The sequence below is a fragment of the Neofelis nebulosa genome, chromosome 11 (genome assembly GCF_028018385.1).
Source record: "Neofelis nebulosa isolate mNeoNeb1 chromosome 11, mNeoNeb1.pri, whole genome shotgun sequence".
Classification (NCBI taxonomy): Eukaryota; Metazoa; Chordata; class Mammalia; order Carnivora; family Felidae; genus Neofelis; species Neofelis nebulosa.
This window is the reverse complement of record NC_080792.1, coordinates 48,511,289-48,527,154: the sequence shown is the minus strand read 5'-3', so window position 1 is coordinate 48,527,154 and position 15,866 is coordinate 48,511,289. Positions and strand designations below refer to the sequence as shown.

At 43.7% G+C, this 15,866-nt stretch overlaps 1 protein-coding gene across 2 annotated transcripts in view; it reads right to left on the bottom strand.

Annotated features, from left to right (window-relative positions):
- NPC1 (NPC intracellular cholesterol transporter 1) overlaps nucleotides 1-15,866 on the bottom strand; it is a 54,166-nt gene that overhangs the window by 14,592 nt on the left and 23,708 nt on the right. Inside the window, exons 5-11 of one of the 2 annotated variants that reach the window (XM_058692511.1) lie at nucleotides 11,807-11,974; nucleotides 10,977-11,226; nucleotides 9,066-9,139; nucleotides 8,166-8,536; nucleotides 6,445-6,671; nucleotides 4,036-4,136; nucleotides 1,102-1,204 (exon numbers count right to left, since the gene is read on the bottom strand). In XM_058692511.1, coding sequence (XP_058548494.1) covers nucleotides 1,102-1,204; nucleotides 4,036-4,136; nucleotides 6,445-6,671; nucleotides 8,166-8,536; nucleotides 9,066-9,139; nucleotides 10,977-11,226; nucleotides 11,807-11,974 — 1,294 coding nt within the window. Of the gene's footprint in view, nucleotides 1-1,101; nucleotides 1,205-4,035; nucleotides 4,137-6,444; nucleotides 6,672-8,165; nucleotides 8,588-9,065; nucleotides 9,140-10,976; nucleotides 11,227-11,806; nucleotides 11,975-15,866 lie in introns of both variants that reach the window. The other variant, XM_058692510.1, reaches the window with a different exon arrangement.

Here is a 15,866-nt window from a genome sequence, read left to right as displayed (position 1 = left end):
CTGGCAGTTCTTCAAAGAGTCACCATATGACCCAGAAATTCTACTCCTAGTTATATATCCAAGAGAAATGAAACCATAGAAGCTCACAGAAAAATCTGTAGATGGATGTCTACAGCAATATTATTCATAATGGCCAAAAAGGTAGTAACAACCCAAATGTGTATCAAATGATAAGTGGATAAAAATGTGGTATATCCATAGGATGAAACATTATGCAGCCATAAAAAGGAATGAGGTACTGATACATGTTACATCTTGAATGAACCTTAGAAACACACTAAGTGAAAGAAGCCAGACACAGAAGTCCATATATACGCTTCCATTCATATAAAAATCCAGAATACAAAAATGTATGGAGACAGAAATGAGATTAATGTTTGCACAGGGCCGGGATGTGGGAAGCTGACGGTGACAGGTGGGAGTGATAGCTAAAGGATTAGGGGGCTTCTTTTTGAGATTATAAAAAAAAATTCTAAAATTCACTGTGGTGACGGTTGCAGGTATCTGTGAATACACTAAAAGCTACTGAATTACACAGTTTAAATGGGTGAAATGTATGGCATAGGATTTATATTCCAACAAAGTTATTTTAAAAAAGCAGTGAAAGGCATAGAGTCAAAAACCCGTTCTCTGTTCCTATTCTTTAGGGGTTATAAACATAGTCAACAATTTCCCGGGCCCCTTGCTTTTTTTTCTAGGGATGGGTATTTTTTCTACCATGGATAGCATATATTTGCCTGACCACGTTGATTGCAGCTTTTGTGTCCTCCATCTGGAACCATTTACTTACCCATCTTTAATGAGTGCGTGATTTTCTACCATGTGTGTCCCCTACTAATGTACACCCAGCTTGCTCCTGGTGTTCACTATGAGAAAAGGGTGCAGGGAACATTTCTGCATATATGCTTTTGCATTCCTGTGCAGGGATACAGATTCAAACAATGTTTACAGATACACCGATTTTTTTTCCTTAACATCATTAGTACCAAGTGAAAAAAATGACATAATTTAGACCTGATGTTGGTTATTAACTGAGCTGACTGTGGTTTAAGTGCATTCTGTTAGCGTCCAGCTCCCCACACAACAAAGACAGCAACTCACTCTTTTTCCCAGACCTGGGCCTTCTGGAGCCTCTCTGTATCATTATAGTAATTATTGACAGGAAAGGTAATCACAAGGGCTGTGGCATTATTGTAATTTTGATCTGAAAAGGAAAAATGTGACATTAAGAAGATAACAAGTGTGCAGAAAATTAGACACGAGGGAAAACTACATGACAGCCAGGTAACTGATTTCTCACAGGTGCTGTAGACTATACTCTAAAAACAAATCACAAGTTCACTGACGTGTCTATGTAGCTCAGTTAATAAATAAAAAGGATGCTGTATCTGGTGTAGACAGAGATTAACTCAGGAAGGGTAACTTCTTTAACTAAATAGCATGTGTGTGGTAAAAATTTCCATCAGAGCAAAAAGGTGTTCATTGTCTCTCCTTCCTCAATCCTTAGTTCTCCTCCCCACACTGTGGCCATCTGAACTATTTCCTAGAGATACTCCACACATGCACAAGCAAACACCTGTATTCTTCCCTTTCCTTCTTAGTCACACAAATAGCAGCACGCTGTTCTGCACATTACATTTTTAATTGATATCTTGGAGATGGCTCCATTTTAGGACATAAAGAGCTTCCTTATTCTTTTTTCTACTGTATCATATTTTCTAGTGTAATTTAACCAATCTCCAATTGATGGACATTTTTGCAATCTTTAAAATTATGAACAAAAATACTACAAAGAATAATCTGATATTTTTCACGTGTAACAACATACATATTTGCAGAATCAAATCTTACAAGTACAAGTAATGAATCAAAAAGTATGTGCAATTCTAACTTTGATAAATTCCTCCAAAATGCCCTCCAAAGAGGCTATCCTGTTTTTCCATTTCTTTACGTAGCAAAATATCTACTGAGACCCTGCTTTGTGCCAGGCATTACTTTAGGTACTATGGATATATACCAGTGAATGAAAGAGAGGAAAACCCTGCATTCCTGGAGCTTGCATTCTATTCTAGGAACCATATACACTTCCAGTAACACTGGGGTCCTCTGCACCCCGCATTGTTTTATCAAACTCTTATGTCTTGCCCCCTCATTAGGGGGAAAGATTGAAGTGAGATGCATTTCACTATCTAGGAGTGAGGTTGAGCATTTTCCCCATATAATTAACAGCCATTTGTATTTCCTTTGTTAACTTTCATATGGCTTTGGCCACTTTTCTTTTGGGTTGTTAACCTTTTCTTTTTTTCACAAGAGCCTTCATATATATTTATATATAATTTTTTTTTTCAGTTTATTTATTTTTGAGAGAGAGCACAAATGAGGGAGGGGCAGAGAGAGAGAGAGAGAGAGAGAGAGAGAGAGAGAATCCAAAGCAGGCTCCAGACTCCAAACTATCAGAGCAGAGTCCGACACATGGCTCAAACTCACAAACTGTAAGATCATGACCTGAGCCAAAGTCATACGCTTAACCAACTGAGCCAACTGAGCTGCCCAGGCACCCCCGCCCAGAGCCCTTCATATATTAAGGGCACACTATCTGTTATGTATACTGGTTTTTCCCCGTCTAGTTTGTTGCTTGCTTTTTCTTTTTAACTTTATGGTGTTAAAGTTTTTTTTATGGTTTTTTTTTTTTTTAAACTTTTTTAATGTGTATTTATTTTTGAGACAGAGACAGAGCATGAACGGGGGAGGGTCAGAGAGAGAGGGAGACACAGAATCTGAAACAGGCTCCAGGCTCTGAGCTGTCAGCACAGAGGCTCTGAGCTGTCAGCACAGAGCCTGACACGGGGCTTGAACTCACGGACTGCGAGATCATGACCTGAGCTGAAGTCGGACGCTTAACCGACTGAGCCACCCAGGCGCCCTGAGAAACACTTTTTAAAAAAATGTTTATTTATTAACTGATGGAGGGGGAGGGGCAGAGAGAGAATCTCAGGTAGGATCTGTGCTGTCAGTGCAGGGAGACTCGATCTCACTAACTATGAGATTGCGACCTGAGCTGAAATTAAGAGTCAGATGCTTAACTGCCTGAGTCACCCAGGTGCCCCAGAATTTTAAATTCTTACGTAGTCAAACTCATTAATGTTTCCTTTTGTGGCTTCTGGGTTTTGTGTCTTGCTTAGAAATGCCTTCTCCATTTAAAAATTATCCAAAAAATTCTTCCTGTATCTTCTTCTAGATCTTTAATAAGTTTCACTTCTTGTATTTCTTCCATTTAATAACTTTCCCTCCTTATATATCTGAAGTTTTTTTTGGATGGAAGGAATGAGGTATGAGATCAAATTTAATTTTGACGGCTATGGCTTGCCAATTGGTGACTCTATCTTTTCCCCACTAATTAGAAATGCCATTATATGAGGCGAGGAAAATTTAAATATAGATACAACTTCTCCCCTCCCACTGGTGAGGAGAACAACATCTATTTGACCTCTTCTGTGGGCGGGAGGAAAACCTGTTGAACTGCCTATTTTGGCTTTGGACGCCAAAGGTGTTACCTGAATCGTTACCCCATCATACCTGGTACAGTCTGTTCTAAGGTGCTACTGGAACCAGTAAAGAGCAAACCAATCACTCCTCCCCCTACAAGAGTGTCTCAATCCTCAACTAACTGGTTGAGGAGGAAGAACCAGATCAACTTTGCTTCTTTTTCCCCACATCCCACATATCATCTCTCCATGAACACTTTGACACTGAACAATGAGTTACGTGGAAATGAACTAATGCATGACTCTGGGGAAAAGTCTTTAGCTTTCGACAGCTTCCCAGAATGTGACCTTAAGAAGGCTAACCCCATCCACTTCTTTTATATCCAGAACAAAACCCAAAGCCAAAGCCCAAAGAGAGAATGTACTTGGGATTTAAGATAGGGAATTCATAAGACTGTTCAATTTATGAAATCTTCATAATCAGCACCTGTTAGTGACAGAACCAAAACTACTTTACCTAATAGGAAAAGAGGAAGCTCCTCTTACTTACCATCATAGCCTCCTAACACAAGCCACGGGAACACTGGCCCACCGAATGTACCCAGGCAAGGATCATGGAGCAAACTGGTATCGTTCAGAGAGGCAGGAGCCCTGAGAAGTGTAGAAAACAACTCCCAGTTACAACAAGCCTCAAGACATCACAGAGACCTAAACATCTGCACGACAAACAGTTAAAGAGGCCGATTATATCCTAAGCATGATATGGGCTCTGTGCATTATTCCTCAGGTGAATAATGCAGTTCAGCACTTGCCTTTGGGAGCTCAGAACCACTGAGTGAGAGACAGGCAAAAAGAGCACGATGTGGTCATTATCGCTCAGGGCAAGGAGCACGTGGGAAGGGATGTCACACGGTACATGGAGCACTAATAGAGGAAACTGCCACCGAATGAGCAGAGAACAGGTACATGGGAGAAGAGAGCAACAGGATGGCAGTGTGAGGAACCACACCAAGTCCTGTCTACAGCAGGAGGCACCCACAAAGGGGAGGACTTCAGAGGGAAGGGATGGGGCTGGAAAGAGGGAGGGACAGACAATAAAAAAAAGGGTGTCATACGCTGTTTTACAAAGAGAATTCGGGTGGCAAAGCAGAAGAAGGGTCTGGATGTGGGAAAGAAAGGGGAGGAAGAGCCCTCAGACCAGTCAGGAGGTCTGTGCAAGGGCCCAGACGAGGGTAGTGCAGTGGAGGAACCAGCATCTCAGGACACATCCTAAGCCAGAACTCTGCTGGGCACTTGTTCAGATTCTCACATATAACCCGAACCATGGCCCTTCTGAGCCCACAGCTGATGGGCTCAGACCCTAAGGGGTCAGATCCCCTGCTTGGAGCAAACAGGCTACGTGGACACAGCCAGAGGCCAAGTCCCATTGTCCCATACATCGGGCTTGGGAGCTCATCCAGAAGGTTAAAATCCATAAGAATTATGTGAGGCAGGTAAGGATGGGGAAGGATGCAGATACAGCCTCAAGCTGACACAGGTGCCATCACACGACACGGGGGTATGGGGACAGTAGATCTGTGCTTGGTTCTGGGTGCACCGGGTGTGCCGTTCCTGCAGGACCTCTAGGGCAGAAGCCCACATAGAGCTGGAGGGTAAGGAGGAGGTGAGAGCGGGAGACACAGAAGGGCAACCACGCAGCACACAGAGCCACATGTGGGAGGGAAATGGCCCAAGGAGCGCTTCTGCACTGATCTGAACCACACCCTGCCTCAGACTAAACACAAGCCTTACGCACCTCCCTCCCTGTCAAAAATTTGTTGACTTTCATTTTGTAAGACCGGAAGTAAACAGCTTTTTCCTTTAAATATAAAAACCGAACAAGTTTCACTTTTTTTTCCAGTTGTCAAATTGCCCATGGCCACCCTATACCATCCACCCTGTGGAGAATGGGAGTGCCCTTACTGTTTTACAGGGAGAGCTCAGATTTTTAGAGGCGAGCTCCTTGAAACAGAGCAAACCGGGCTTAATCGGCTGAAGAGTCACACCCCGGTAGCCTAAGTAGAACTGAAGGCCACCAAACCAGACCAGATATCAAAGTAGCTGGCTCCTGAGATGGGGTTAGCTGACAGCACACTCAAAAGTGACAAGGAATAATTTCTCTGTCCCTGCAGTGACAAAACAGCCACGGTGATTGTCTGGCTGAACACCGGTCTCCAGGCCGGGTCAGGGCCTGCAGGGACAGCAGGCCCACCAGTGCAGACTGTTCTCCCTGCTAGGGGCACAGGTCACCAAAGCACAGATGCTCTGTGACCAGTGCACACGACAAATGCCGCCTGCCCAGCTAGACGTGCCTCCAGCGGGAAGCAGATTCAGTGCTCTCCAATCTGAACTGCACACCAATCCTGCCCTCACTTCTCAAGGGGACACCGCATTTTCAAAAACAATCTGACATCGTGGTAGTTTATAGTTGCAAGACAAGAAAAAGCACTGGAGGCTTCTATTCTTGTACTGTGAGACCAGTGCCGGTGTGGCATGTGGTTTCCAAATCAGGCACGAGTGAAAGGCCATTCCTCGATTATACATCATGAATGCTCCATGAGCGCTCCCACCCCAGGGCCTTTGTGCTTGCTGCCTGTCTACTCGGAACACTTTTCCCTCCGATAATCACAGGCTCCCTCCTTTCCTTTCTGTCTGTGCAGGTCTCCACTCTACCTAAAGTAGCACGCCCCCACTGCCCTCCATCTCCTCGTCGGGCTTAATTTCTCCAGAGCTCTCCTCTCCACCTGGCATCAGGGCAGGTATCTATTCGTTGTCGGTCTCCCTCCATCAGAGCATGCGCTTTGCAGGGCAGGTCCCGCTGCTTGCTCACGGCTAGGCCTCTGGCACCTACAACTGTGTGCAGCAACAGCAAGTGCTCGCAGGCTGGTGGGCCGAATGAGGACCGTCTCCCGCCACGTACCGTACACAGTATAGCAAGTGCGTGTGGTAATCTGCATACACAAAGAAGTCATCTCCTATTTCATGGTCCAGCATGGAATGGCTGTTCTGGAAGTAATTTAACACGCTCAGAATGGTGCAGTTCTTGTTATAGGGTGAGAGGGGGGCCACGCAGATGTCTTGAAGTGTCACAGTCTCATTGTTATAAGACGCAGTGATATTTTCGATGGCAGTTTGTAAGTCAAGAACCTGAAAGAAGATTTTAAAAATAAACAAACCCAGAAACACACTGGATTTCTCTCAGATTGTGACTGTTATTGCCCTGACAGGTGAGAAGATAAAAAGTATTTGCAGAGGGGCGTCTGGGTGGCTCAGTCGGTTAAGTGTCCGAGTTTGGCTCAGGTCATGAATCTCACAGGTTCAGGGGTTCAAGCCTGCATGAGGCTCTGTGCTGACAGCTCAGAGCCTGGAGCCTACTTAGGATTCTGTCTCCCTTCCTCTCCATCCCTCCCCCACTCATGCTCGCTCTCTCAAAAATAAAATAAACATTAAAAAAAATTTTTTTTAAAGTTATTTGCGGAAAATCCTTCCTCACACAAGGGAGAAGAGGACTAAGACGTGCTATGGTAAAATATCTGATGACACCAAAGGCCCACTCTTAAAAGACAGCAGCTGGGATGGAGACCCTCCTGAGAGGTGTCCTGAGAGACAGGGAGGCGACCCCAATACCAGGACAGATCTCAGGGCAGGATATATGCACATCTCGCATTCTGCCCTTCTGCAGCAATTCTGCCCTTCTGCAGCAATAACAACAGGGCCGCAGAGGGGAGACCGGGGCAATCTGCCTGGTTCTCTCGACACACCCTCTTACTAACAAAATACCACCTACTGCCTTGTGCTATACTAGGATTATTTATGTATATCCCTGGGGTTCCCAACAGAGACTACATTCCTGGAGGTAAATGACTACGTTGTGCTTCTTTTGCAACAAGCTGAGAAAAAGAAACACAGGGTTACTCAGTGGAGAAAAGATTTTGTTCATGTCTTGAGACCATTTTGATGTTTTTCAAGATACCAGACTTTCTGTAGGCAAGAGCAATATTTAAAGGAAAAATCATGCGATTGAGCAACTGTTCATTAAAAAAATAGGCAGGATGCCAATTATTCACAGACAGAGTTCTCCAGGTCAAGTGTGACAAGGGAGAATGGGAAGGGTTAAAGGCCTCTGTAAGAGAATGGGATGGATCTCATTCCGAATGCACCTCCTACCAAACGCAGGCCGGGGGCCTACCTTCCGGAAATGACAAATTCATTCCTGCAGCGGCAGACCAGCAGTAGCTCCTGCCTCGGTCCCCAGCACAGTGTTAGAGAGGCTTCATTCCTTTGGGTCCTGGCACATTACTTTTCAATTGCCAAGGGAAAAATTTAATAAGTTCCTAAGTAAATTATAAATACATTCTGCTTCAACAGAGAAATGCTCCTCTCAGTTTCAAGAAGCAAGACCTGCCATATGAAGGAAATATAAAAGCAGTCTACAGTAAAATTTTCAGGAAGTTCAACATCCACCATTCGCTTTCTTGAAAAGTAAATGAAAAGCATCTTTACCTTTTTACTGTTGAAATTTTCAAGATATACCGCCACATTCAGCCCCAACCCCATGTCAAGTAGAACCGGCCAATATGTCAAAGCCAGAAAACAAACCACCCGGCTTCCCAGAACGGATTTCTGCTCACAGCACGTTACCTGGTGCAAGATCGCAAGGTCAAGCGGAGGTCCGAAGGGCACATCGGATCCTGAGGGGTACGGCTGGTAAGTGTGTGCGCTGGTGTGGGGGGCCCGGATGATGAGCTGCTCCGTGCGGAAGAAAGGCCCAAAGTGTGTGTCAAAGTACTCTTTCTCGAGGCGCGCCTGGCTGCTGGGAGCTGACCACAGGTCAACTGGATTGGTCGTGACCCGCACAAACACCAGGCCCGAAGAACAGGCGGCAATGAAGGCCAGGGAGAAGATGATGATGGGGCCCGGGTTTCGGACGCAGAAAGAGCCCCACCGTGAGAAGAGCCGCCTCAGATAGCCCTCAAATGCCGCACCAAGCGCATCGCAGCAGGACGCCTCCCCTGGAAGAGCGGGAGAGGAAGGGAGGGTGGAGGTTAAGAGCCAAGCCATTCCTGAAAGTCGGAACAGGGAAAGCGTTAGCTACTACCACAGGGGCTGGGAATAGTGTCCGCACAGGGATGGCACAAGATCCGCCTCCCTCCCGTCGCACACCCTCAGCACCTATCTGCTCAGGAAGCCACCTTCCTTGCCTGCCCACGGTAATGGCGCCTGCCACCCACCCCACAGAGGAGCGATGCTCACACAAAAGCAAAGTTCTCTGAGCACTCTGTCCAAGGCACTTCCCATCCACCTTTGTGGCTATGCCTGTCCCTTCGCAGCTCTTACCCCAGTCCCTAATTATCCTCGGTTCCGATCTGCCACCCTGACTAGACTGCTACTACCACAAGGGCAAAGACCTGTCTGTGTTGGTCACGGCCATGTCCTCGACACCAGCACAGTGTCTGTCCCAGAACAGCGCATCAACATTTTCTGAGGAAACGTGCACTCATGCAAACATAATCCTAACCATTTGAGTACAAAAGTGCCTACCTCTGTCATTGGCATTTACAGAGAAAGCTATGTTGCTATCAATGGGGGTGTACTCGGAGACAAAATAGCGTTTTCTGAAAAACAAAAGCACATAAGCAGTATTAGTGGATATTTGACATAATGAGGCTGTTCCTCTGATAGTCCTGTAGACACTATTAAAAGCTCACTTCTTCATCCTATTTCCTTCTTGCCTAATCGCCTCCTTCTTCCCCCAGGTTCCCTTGCTCTAGGTCGTCCTGCTCACCAGTCTCAGGAGAAAATTTAAGATGGTATTAAAAACAAGTTGATAAAGGGTAATTTCACCTTGCAGCCTTCATTTAGATTTAAAACTTCAGGTCCTTTAGAAACACAGTGAGCACTAGGGCGACTGGGTGGCTCAGTTAAGCGTCCGCCTTTGGCTCAGGTCATGACTTCACGGTTCATGAGTGCGAGCCCCGCGTCGGGCTCTGTGCTGACAGCTCGGAGTCTGGAGCCTGCTTCGGATTCTGTGTCTCTCTCTCTCTCTGCCCCTCCCCCCGCTCACGCGGTCTCTCAGTGAACACAGTGAACACTGCTGTGCAGCAGCAATGGGCACACCTGGCGCCTGGAGCATCACTCTAACATCAGTCTCCAATACAAGGAACCAGGGATCCTTGCAGAAGAGGTGGATTCCAGGGCTGGCGCGGGGAAAATACCAGATGAGCCTGGAGCATTTTGTGATTCCAGGAAATAAGAAAGGCGAGGGCACGTTAAAAAACAAAACAAAAACAAAAAACAGAGGAGTAGGGACCATGATGTAAATGTAACTGAATAAATAAGTAGAGCAGGAGGGATAACGGTCTATACAGAATAAGTGTAATTAGTGAACGAAGAAGAAATGAGGGAACTATAAAATCAACAATCATCACTAGGCAAACACCACAGTAGTAGCTGCAGATAAGATCCCCCAGTGGAGGCTAAAATCAGGGGGTGACAGCTTTAGGAGAAACAAGGTATTAGAGTTCTGACCCATCTCTCCTAAGATATCTATCAATTCCAAAGGGAGAAACAGTAACTTTATGGTAGAGAAATGCAGCAGAGACCCCCTTTATCAAGTGATCAAGGTTAACATTACCAGGGAAGAGACATACGGAGATCAGGTACGAGTGATATGTATGATACACTGAGAAGGACACATCGATTCTGTGATAATCTTGTCAGAAACACATAACCTCAACCTAATGAGAAAATGTCAGCTAAAGCTAAGTGGAGGGACATTCTACAAAATAACTGGCCAGTATGTCTCGAAAGTGTCAAGGCCATAAAAGAAATGGAAAGACCGAGGACCTGTCACAGACCAGGGGAGGGTGGTAAACAAAAAGTGGGCGTGGAGTGGGGTCCAAAAACAGAACAAGGGTGTCAGAGGAAAAGATGGTGGTATCTGAATAAAGTCTGTGGCTTAGCTAATCATACCATACCATTATTTTCGTGGTTTTGATAATTACACAGTATGGCTGACGTAAGCTGTAACATTAGGGGAAGCTGGGTAAAGGATACATATGAACTTCTACTATTTTTTGCACCTTCCTGGTAAGTCTAACATTATTTCAAAACAAGTTAAAGAAAATGTACTGTCCTAATCAAGGTGCAAATATGTAAAAGGATTATAAGCACTGCATTGAATTAGATTTGAATCAGATTCAGCTCCTCCTACTTTCTGTTAAAGAATGTGTGGTTAATGCACAGTGCTTTAAATCACTCATCATTTTGAACAAATCAATGAAACCAACTTCACGATCTAACCAGGCCTCTGATTGTTTACCAGTCGAAAGCCAAAAGCAATTCATGGAGACTGGTATTCACGTGATATTTGTTTCCTGGTTTAGTTAAGCTGGAAGTACCACTTGAGTAATCTTGCTCTTCTTGCCCTGGGGAATAAACAAAACTGCTCACCTGTAGCACCACAAAGCAAAAAATGCTCCAAAAAACACAAGCAAAAATGCCATGTAGGTGATCCACATGATGACATACATGGCATCCAGGCCCAAGATTCTCCAGGGCACAGGAGGCAGTGGGGGCTGGGGTTTTGGGCCACAAACAATTGAGCAGTCCTGGCAGCTGCACGGCCCGGTGACTTCGTCCACAGACTCGTCACAGCCCTTGGTGGCATTGTTCATGGGCTCCATCCCATGGGTTGGAAGATCTGCGGGGAGGATGGGGTTGAGTAAATATCTCAATAAAAAAAACTACAAAGCTTGTATTAAATTATATTTGAACCTAGTGATAAGCACACTGACATTCAGAGCATGACCATAAGAGTAAAAAGGAGGTTTCTGGCTGATCAAATGGTGTGCTGCTGCTTAGTCCTGTAAAATTTTAAGTTACTTCAAGTAATTTTGGGCACAAGGTTTGTTGCTGAGACCAGAGTGCCCCACATTCCAAGGGAAATCTCCACTGAGGAGACAGTCTAACATTATTCCACAGCTCCTAAAAAGGCCTTTGTAATGCTTCAGTCTTTTTTTTAAAAAGAAAAGAAACAAAACAAAAACCCAGGCTCATTCATTCTTTCAATGAGGCAGCAACACCGGAAGGCAGTTCCTCCTCCTCCATCCTCCCTGCCAGCCCCCTAAATTAACCAGGGGCAGGGGAAATGTTCTAGTTACCTCTCTCACTGGAGGGAAAGTCCAGGAACCAGTTATCTGAGTTTGTTTACCTTCCTATTGTAGATTAAGGTTCCTGGGCTTTAAAACCACATCATAAATACACCAAACTTGGGAGTCTACCTGAAAAAATGGGTGTGATGGTGAAAGGTGCCTGGCCGTTGTCCTTATTGAACATGTACTCAATCCAGTTAGTGGCATTGCAGGCTTCGGCGTCCTTCCCACACAGCAGTCCCAGGGCTTTGTCATTACTGGAGGGGGCCTCCACGTCCCGGCAGGCATTGTACATGGCTGGCAGAGGAAGAAGGCAAAAGTACCGAACACCATGCTGAGCAGACCTTCCGAAAGGCCTCTCAAATGCGAATTTAGCCATAAACACTGCACTCCAAAGCCATGGGCTGGTAGGAGGGACAGTAAACACTAAGGGCAGGAGTGGAGACTCACCACTCTGCAAGTAACATGCTGGGCTAGATTCCAAGTAACTTAAACATAAAAGCAAACAAGAAAGGCATACATCACCCCCACGTAGCTCACAGTAGCTGGGAGAAGTATTACCACCACTGGAGAGAAGGGACTAAGGCTGAGGAAGGAGAAGTAAGAACCTTAGTGTCTCTTCAGTCAATGAAGCTGGTTCCAGAAATCTGGGGTAGGAAACTTATACAGCTGAAGAGTTTGGAACTTATACGGGAAAACTGTTTTTAGAGGAGAGGTCACATATGAATGAACCTAATACTAGTCGCTCTCTTGGCTTTATTTTAGTACATGTAAAGACAACACACAAAATAAGAATAATGTGACACTTTGCACATAAAAAAGTAGTAGAAATGGATCCCATATTAACATTCATTAACCAGTCCCTACTGTAGAGGCCGCTTTCAGACAAACAGGCTTGAGCAATGGAATGTAGAAAAGGCCCATCAGCTGACCCACCTCAAAATATCCACAGGCCCTAACTAACCAATGGGCTACTTGCAGCTGAGCACAGTTACCCAAAAAGGGAGAATTCCAGGGGCACCTGGGTGGCTCAGTCAGTTAAGCTTCCAACTCTTGGTTTTGGCTCAGGTCATGATCTCAGGGTTTGGTTCATGAGTTTGAGCCCTGCTTGGGAATTCTCTCTCTCTCCCTTTCTCTTCCCCTCCCTGACTTGTGCTCTCTCTCGCTCTCTCAAAATAAATAAATAAACTTAAAAAAAAAAAGGGGAGAATTCCGTATATCGCTATGCCTCCACCTCCTCCCTCTTTAAGAACAGCCTCCACCCACTACCTCACTGCAGACAGCTTCTGTCTGTCCTGCCCACCACTCCTTTGTGGCGTATTCAATAAACTTCTATCGCCTTTGTTCTGCCTCACGTGAATTCTCTCACCTTCCCAGCCACGGGTTGCCAGCCTATCATCACCCTACATTTGGGGGCCCCCATCCAATGGAGAGATACCTCATTTAGATACCACACCTACTTGTTACAAACTTCTTTGGATCTTCTTCCCTAAACTTTAAAGAGACACTGATAAATTCACCGTGTTTAACCCTCACTCTTGAAAGGCAGTTCAGATAGAATGACTTCTTTAGAATTAGGATTATTCTATTGCCTTCTGGCCTCTATCACTGCTGGTAAGAAAATCTCCAACTGGCATTCTTTTGAAATGATTTGTATCTTTTTTCTACTTATTTTTAAGACACTTGTCTTTGGAGTTTTATAGTTTTTTTTTAATTAAAAAAAATTTTTTTTAATGTTTATTTATTTTTGAGACAGAAAGAGACAGAGCATGAATAGGGGAGGGGCAGACAGAGAGAGAGACACAGAATCTGAAGCAGGCTCCAGGCTCCAAGCTGTCAGCACAGAGACCGGCGCAGGGCTGGAACTCACAGGCCGTGAGATCATGACCTGAGCTGAAGTCGAATGCTTAACCGATTGAGCCACCCAGGTGCCCCGAGTTTTATAGTTTTTCTATGCTGTATTTACATATGGATTTTAACAGCTTTACTGAGATATAGTTACATACCATACAATTCAACCATTTGAAGTTCCAATTTAATGGATTTTAGCCCATTCACAGATAGGTGCAACCATCGCCACAGTCAATTTTAGAACATTTTCATCACCTTAAAGAATCTTTGTACTCTTTAGCTAATCCTCCCTCATCTCCCCCCCCCCCCCCCCCAAGCCCTAAGCAACCATTAATTTATTTCTGTCTCTATAGTACATTTGCTTACTTTGGACATTTCATATAAACGGAATCCTATAATATGTAATCTTTTGTGGCTAGCTTCTTCCACTTAGCATGATGGTTTCAAGGTCCATCCACATTGTAGCATGTATCATTCCTTTTTGTGGTGGCATAATATTCTGCTGTACAAATATACCACATTTGTTTATCTATAAATCAGATGATGGATATCTGGACTGTTTCTACTTTTTGGCTATTAAGAACAATGCTCCTATAAATGTTTGGTTACAGTTTTTGTGTGGACATACGCTTTTACTTCTCTTGTGAATGGAATGGCTGTCATATGGTAACCCTATGCTTAATTCTTTCAAGAACTGCCAGACTGTTTTCCAAAGCAACTGCATCTTTTTACATTTCTACTGGCAGTGTATGAGGGCTCTAATTTCTCCACATCCTCCTGACACTTGTTACCTGACCTGTGTCAGGTCAGTTCTAGCTGTCCTGATGGGTGTGAAGTGGTATCCCAACTGTGGTTTTGATTTGCATTTCTCTGATGACTAACGATTTTGAGCATCTTTTCATGTGCGTATTGGCCGTTTGTATAACATCCTTGGAGAAATGTCTGTTCGGATCATTTTCCCATTTTAAATTGGGTTATCTATTATTGAGTTGTGACAGTTCTTTATATATTCTAAATACAAGATTTTTAATGATTAAATAATTTGCAAATATTTTTGTCTTTTCTTGATGTTGTCCTTTGAAGCACAAAACTCTGTTTTGATCATGTCCCAACATATCTTTTTCTTTTGTTGCTCATGTTTTTGGTGTCATATCTAAGAATCCATTGTCAAATCTGAGGTCATGGTTTATTCCTATGTTTTCTTCTAAGTGTTTTCAGGTTTTGGCTCTTACATTTAGGTTTTTGACCCATTTTAGTTTTTGTTTATGGTGTGAGGTAAGGATTTAACTTCATCCTTTCCCATGTGGCTACTGTTTCCCCAGCACCATTTGTTGAAAAGACTATTCTTTCCCCATTGAATGGACTTGGCATCCTTGTCAAAAATCAGATGACCACAGATATATAGGTCTAAGTTGTATGTCATTGTCCTATATGTTTATCTTTATTCCAGTACCACACTGTCTTGATTTTCACCAGCTGGTAGTAAATTTTGAAATTGGGAAGAATGAGTCCTCCTATTTTGTTCTTCTTCTTCAGGATTGTCTTGGCTATTCTGGGTCCCTTGAAATTACATGAATCTTGGAATCAGCCTATCAATTTCTATAAAGAAGCAAGTTGGGATTCTGACAGGGATTGCACTGAATCTGTACATCAATATGGGAAGTACTATCATCTTAACATTTTTAAGTTTTCTGATCCATCAACATGGAGTATCTTTCCATTTACTAAGATCCTTTCTTTTAATGATGTTTTACAGTTTAATGGTGATGAGTGTAAGTTTTACACTTCTTGTTAAATCCTAGTTATTTTATTCTTCTTGATACTATTGTAAATGGAATTTTCTTAGTTTCACTTCCAGACTGTCCACTGCATATGAAGACATACAACTGATTTTTGTGTATTTTCTTTCTTTTTAATTTACCTGGCTTCAAGATTAATTTTTCTGCCTCTAAGTCTAAGGATTCATCTCTCTTCCAATCTGGAAAACTCTTGGCCATTATCTTTTTACTTATTGTTTCTCCCCAACTTTCTCTTTTCCTTCTCTGGAGCTCCTCACATTATCCCACATGTCACTTCTTTAATGATTCCAGATTGTCATAACTCTACACCATTTTCTAAGTAATTCTCTCATATCTTCCAGCTCACTATTTGGTTTTCAGGTTTTTATTTTATTAAATATTTTAAGCATACAGAAAATATGGAGAATAATACAATTCTCATTTATTTAGCACCCAGCTATATTAATCTTATTTTTCATTTGCCCCAACATTAAAAAAAACCAAATGCTACAGATACAGTTGAAGTCCCCTGAATACCCTTACTTAGGAATACATTCCCT